The following is a 6,000-nucleotide window of genomic DNA, read 5'->3' as shown; positions in this document are numbered from 1 at the left end:
AGATTTTGGAGAAGAAATGTGATGAAGGAACCACCTGTATCTAAACAGAGACATTCTTTAAAAAGACTGCTCCAGCTTTCCTCGGAGCAATGGTGATTATTAGAAATCATTCTAGAAGGTTGAGCAAGAAAAGGAACATCCTAGATGAAGCGGTGGGAATGATAATGAGTCTGGTTTCTTCAAAGGCCATCCTAGAAGAAAAGTTTTGGGAATGGCAATGACCGTGATTTCAAAATATTTAAGAATATTTTCCTCTGGCAGGATATCATTGAAGCTAAAGATTTTTGGTGATAAATACTTGATAAATACTGGTGAGACGACCCTTAGAGATGATTCATATTCTCATTCCTTTTTTTTCTTATTTCCCTGAAATGAAAGCCTATAGTGTAATGTTCAGTTGCCATAGTCCCCACTGGGCCAACAATAATTGCTCGTTTTAAAAATGGAGAACTCAAAGAAAAATCAACAATAAAGAAGGTTTATTATTATTATTTTTTTTTACTTCACTTCTACTGGAGGTCCAAAAAAAAACAGTGACAATATTCCCTCAGGTAAATGAGATTCGTGCCTTATATCCAGACTTAATTTTCATATGCAAATGCTGATCAGCAGACAGATAAAACTGGTTATTTCACAGACTCTCCACACAGAGGCATAGTAGATATAAAATACCACGCTTGCAATGAAGTCATGGGGAATTCATTATAAAATCATTCATGGAGAACTCGCAACTGGGGTCTTGCAAAAAAGCACTAATGTTATAAGGATGCACCGTGGAGGGATGCTAATACCAACAGCCTTGACAATGTGAGAATATGTTCAAACTTGGAACTACCTTCAGTTATGTTTTTTTATGATTGGGAAGAAGCAGTTAGAGTGATCAAATACAAAAATATAAGCATGCAGCCCTTTTATTTAGTTTTGCAAAGTACTCTGCTCATAGTTCTGTATAATACATTATTGTGTTATACAAATACATTTATTTACAAAAAAAAAAAACACTCCAGCTGTGCAAATGAATTTTTCTTAAATTTATGGTTACCATTTTGCCCATTCCCTCTATATTTTCAAAGCATGCATAAAAATTAACTTTGGTGTGGGAAAACTACTCTATGTGTTCAGCCACATACAGTATTTTTTTTAATAGATCTCTCTCTCTATATGTATATATATGTACAAAAATTTGTCAGTTTACAGAAAGTACAGAAGTGTACATTTTAAAATCCACAACGCAGTACAGTGTGGGTTACCAGGTCTCAGTTAAAATGAACTCAAAGAAGGGGTTAGATTTTGCAAAGAAAACAATCAGCAAACACCAAATGCTTGTAAAACAAAGAAATCATTTTTTTTTCTTGGATTGGCAAATTATTATACATAACCCTAATGGCAGTGCAATAGGTGCATTGGATTGCCCCCTACACACAAAGCCTGGTATCTGTGTGGAAGCTTAAGAGTCCAACATACTTCTTTCAAATGTACATTACTATAGTATCAAAATGTTTTGGCAAAAAAGATTTTGAAAGGAACCGTGAAATTCTGACAAAAATAGAAATCTGTAACAAAGCTAAATAACAATAAAATAAAAGGAAATATTTTAGTATCAGATTTACAGTTTGTATAGTCACACTTGGGTATTTCTCTGTTCACTTCTAATTTTCATGATGAAAAATATTTGTGTACAAAACCACACACTAAAATTCTGAAGCCATACATGTTTTCCAAGCTTGATATAGGGTTTTTGCTTTTGTTTTTGAAATGCATACACTGTCTCTCTAACACACGTGAACACACACACACATACACACACACGCACGCACGTACTCTCTCTCTTTTTCTCTCCTTTTTCCTCTCCCTCTCTTGTGTCTGTCTCTCTTTCTTTCTTGCCTTCTCTCTCTCTGTCTCTCTCTCTGTCTCTCTCTCTCTCTCTCTCTGTCTCTCTCTGTGACTCTCTCTCTCTCTCTCTCTCTCTCTTTCTCTCTCTCTGTCTCTCTCTCTCTCTCCTGTATGTCTACCATATTCTTTTCTCTTATCACATGCTCACAGTACTTAACAGGTGCTGAATACAGACAATAAATGCTATTATGTAATTACAACAGCAACAAAGTTTAAAAAAAAAAAACAGCTTTACTCGAGTCAGTTAGTTCAGTATTTAGTACATATGTAGCATCGAGCCCCAAACGATATGACAAAATGCTAGCTTCTTCTGGGAAACAGCAGCTGCCCCCTCAGAGGCTATGGCGAGCCTGGGTGAGTTTGCACCAGTGAGCGCTCAGCCCGAGGAGGTCTCCTTGGCTGCGGGTGGGCTGGGTTTGCTCGGGTTCCCGTTCTGTGCCTTGTAGCTGGTGAAGCTAGGGGTATGGATTGTCCTGATGCTCTTGGCACCTTGATTCAGTGAAGTGGGAGAGGCGGGGGAAGGGGGAGAAGAGGAGGAAGAGGAAGGGGATGGCCGGCCATTTTGAGTCTGTGGTGAGAATGAGAGATGGTGACCTTTCCCTGGGTGAGTAGGGTTCTGAAATTTTAAGGAGCCGTTAGAGACAGAAGGGATTTGGGAAGAAGAATAAGCTGTGCGACCTGTGTGGGGGCTGAGAAGGTTAGAGGAAGGAATGGATGATTTAGTAGGGGGGTTAGGGGGGTTGGGAGCATCACCACTAGGAGCGGGCATTGAACTGCTTTTCCCAGAGCTGGGAGAAAAGGCCGGGATCTTAGAAGCAGGTAAGGAAGGGGAAGTAGCCTTCCAGTCCCCACCAGCTTTCTTAGCACTTCCATTAGCCTGCAAATAAAGATGGTGGGAGACAGTTGATCAGAAAGCTAGTAACATGATCAAATCAACACGGCCTGGCAAACACAACCCTTCTCAGAACAAAAACTAACAGTTCAACACCTGAGCTAAGGTTTGCAGTGTGGTACTGGACCTGCTGGGAACCCCAAAGTGCACAGAGAAGAATGGCTCAGAGAGGAGGAGGAGGAGGAAGAGGAAGAGGAGCAGAGGAAGGAGCTCAGGAGAGAGTCCCCCCCGCCCCCCGCCCCCTGACTACATTGGCCATGCTCCCGGAGTAGGACGTGAGGATGGAGGGGTCGGGATGAAGGTTAATGCATGTCTAAGGCAATGAATTAAACACAAGTTAGTACTGACGACTTGAAAAGGTGGCTGGGCAGCAGGTGGATGGATTTCCCCAGCTGCTCTGATGAACCCTTACATTCACCAAACAAAAAGTCAGCCGGTCTGGCACCTCAGGGTTAACAGCTGGAAGTCGGAGTTACAAAGTAAAAGATGGCGGTTGTTTTGATTACAAGCATGCACAAGCGTGGTGGAAGCTCCACAAGGAACGTGTCGCCATGCCCCCAGATCCAGGACGTCTACTCAGACCGGATTTTACGGAGAGAACACATTATTTGGTATGAATCAAGTCAGTGACTCGCATCTGAACAGCGTGAGCGTCCGTCCCAGGTCGGGGGTTAGGGTAAAACTACCTGTCGGTACTGGCGGGGGTCCTGCAGCTTGGGCTGTTTGCTCGGCTTCTCCGCGCCTGCCTGCCTCGTCTTGGAGCTCAGGGGCACTGGCATCCGGCTGGTCTGCGGGGCGCTGCCGGAGCCCTGTGGGAAGAAACAGTGAGAGAGGAGGAGGTGAGGGGACGGAGGCCGGGAGCCGATCGCCCCTCGGCTGGAAAGCTGGAGGCAGAAGCCAGAGACCTACATGCGGGGGGAAGGGGGGGTGGACGAGACAGACATCGGGGGCACACCACGGGGTTAATCTCGAGAATCAAACGAGAGGAAACTGCACAACTACTGATCAAATCGAATTTAATGTGGTTATGAGAGCATTCGAGTCACACACCAAATCACTGTCCCAGAATCCTTGCACTGCCCATCACCAGTCAGCAGCGGAGAAAGAGATGGAATCAGTTAGCTGTTAGACACCTAACTGGGAGGGTTGGGAGGAGGCAGGAAAAGGGAGTCGTGGGCAACAGACAAAAACAAGCCACCGGAGAAGAAGCGAGTAAATCACAAGACCCCTCTTGCCAGTGATGATTACGGCAGAGTGAGAAAGCGATCGCATGTTTCCACTTTTCACTGTGCACCAAGATACCTTACGTGAGGCTGAAGGGACCGACGGAGGGGGGTCTAGGGGGGCAGGGGCTTCTTCCACCACTCCTGGGTTTCTGGGTGAGGACTCTTGCGCTACATGGGTCGAATACGTCACAGAGTCTCGATGGCAGTCGGCTAACGCTCGGGGGCTCATTTCACTGATGGTATTTTCCAGCTGTTTGATAGTCTGCTCGAGGCTGTCCAGGGTTTTGTATGTATTCTTTCGGATCTCATCAGTTCTAGAAGCTGGCTTTGAAATCTCCAGGCTGAGTTGCTCTGGTTTTCGACTTGTGGTTTTAGGAGTTTCTTCAGATAAAGACCTTGAAATTTCAAACCTTTTAGCTTCTTTGTGTTGTTTTAAAGTCCCATCCTCTTCTTCTTCCTCATAAACCACCACCTGCAAGGTCTTCTTCCCTGTCTTGGTTCCTGTCCGGATGGCCTGAGTTAGAGCAGCCAGCTGTTTTTTAGGAAATTTGAATTTAAACTTTTTCTTAGGACTTTCAAATTGGTCCTCCGTAAGGTCAGCCTTTTCATCAGAATTTGGAGAATATGCCCGGTTATCTTGGTTCAGCTCTGTCTTGCTCGATTCCAGTCCTCTTGGTATTCGGGTTTCTGCCAAATGAGACGGGGCCCTAATTAGGCCCTCGGGCTGCTCTCCGGGTCTTACAGCAGTCAATTGATTGGAATGGAGGCTATTGGCAAACACATGGGAAGTACTCCTGGGTTCTTCATTTTCCTCTTCTTCTTCCTCAATCTTTTCTTCTGTCATCATCCGTTCCAATTCCTCATCACATTCCTCAAATATAGTCGAGAGCCTTTTATATGCCGATCGAATATCCATGGGCTCGTCAAAAATGATGATGACGGGTTTCTTATCTAAACAAACCACAGGCTCTTCATTTTCTATACCTCCTTGTTGGGAGAACCCTTCTTTTTTGGCATCAATATTAACTGTTTGTATATCTCCTCCCTTTCTGCTTACGATGTCATGAACCTCTCCGCTTGACAGCACCTGGACAGCTGTTTTAGTAATCATAAAAGCTATGTTATCAGTGGATGGATTGTCTTCTGTTGGAGAACTTGCCATTGTTTCTCCATCCTCACCGAAGCTCTCATTGATATTTTTAGTTCCCTTCGATCTTAAGACAACCTGGCCGTAGTCAAATGCGTGTGTTTCTTGATCAGGAGTTGATTTGGAGGCTCCGGCAAGATTATTATTGCGCACTTGGACTGTATCAGTATGCGTCGCTAGGTTGGATTTATCCAGATTTTCAAGCTCTTGTTGACTGATCTCTTTTAATTTTCCATAACTCACCTTCTGATTCGTAGTTTTAACCACAGTATATTGCAGCCCTAAAACTTGAGGCCCTTTGTTTGCTTCACTTTCTGATAAGCCAATTCCAGAGAGATCTGGGCAGAGAGACACATTTTTCTGAGAATAGTCTTTACTGTCTCTCGGCAAACTCCTACTGGAGATGGCATTTTCCTTCATTAAGTCTCCATTTTTACTTTCTGAGGGCCCTAGTTCATCAGAAACACTATTTTCAGCTTTTCTTTCTCTCCTGTCCTCAAGAGGGTCACTAGCTTTTAGAATCCCTGTAGTAACATCGCACACCTGAGAAGGAGCGGGGAACACACATATTAATCAGAAATGGATTTGTCAAAGGAAAATAGTTAATTATTTTGCATACATCAAATGAAGCATAAATCATGTAAACTCACCATACGGGATTCCATTTGGGGGCCATTTTCACGTGCAACATCAGATTTCCGTATGTCTTCTTGGAAAAATTCCAAATTCTGGTAGAACAGTGTAGGACAGGTTATTCTATAAAACTACATCTCCCCACCCTGCTTTCCCTCCAAAACACAGAATAAGAATATTCCTTTAACAATATATCCAAACCATGCTGG

The 6,000-nt window shown here is 43.7% G+C and overlaps 1 protein-coding gene across 14 annotated transcripts in view; it reads right to left on the bottom strand.

The window, feature by feature from the left end:
* Positions 1–893: 893 nt before the first annotated feature.
* Positions 894–6,000, bottom strand: part of KIAA1217 (KIAA1217 ortholog) — a 607,564-nt gene continuing 602,457 nt past the window's right edge. For 10 of the 14 annotated variants that reach the window (XM_074266937.1, XM_074266934.1, XM_074266932.1 and 7 more), the window contains 4 exons: positions 5,809–5,886; positions 4,088–5,701; positions 3,472–3,594; positions 894–2,770 (listed from right to left, as the gene is read on the bottom strand). In XM_074266937.1, the coding sequence (XP_074123038.1) occupies positions 2,270–2,770; positions 3,472–3,594; positions 4,088–5,701; positions 5,809–5,886 (2,316 nt within the window). In that variant the 3' untranslated portion in view covers positions 894–2,269. Of the gene's footprint in view, positions 2,771–3,353; positions 3,595–4,087; positions 5,702–5,808; positions 5,887–6,000 lie in introns of those variants that run through there. The other 4 variants (XM_074266945.1, XM_074266946.1, XM_074266939.1 and 1 more) reach the window with 3 other exon arrangements.

This window comes from Sminthopsis crassicaudata, chromosome 5 (assembly GCF_048593235.1).
Source record: "Sminthopsis crassicaudata isolate SCR6 chromosome 5, ASM4859323v1, whole genome shotgun sequence".
NCBI lineage: Eukaryota > Metazoa > Chordata > Mammalia > Dasyuromorphia > Dasyuridae > Sminthopsis > Sminthopsis crassicaudata.
This window is presented reverse-complemented; position numbering and strand designations above follow the sequence as displayed.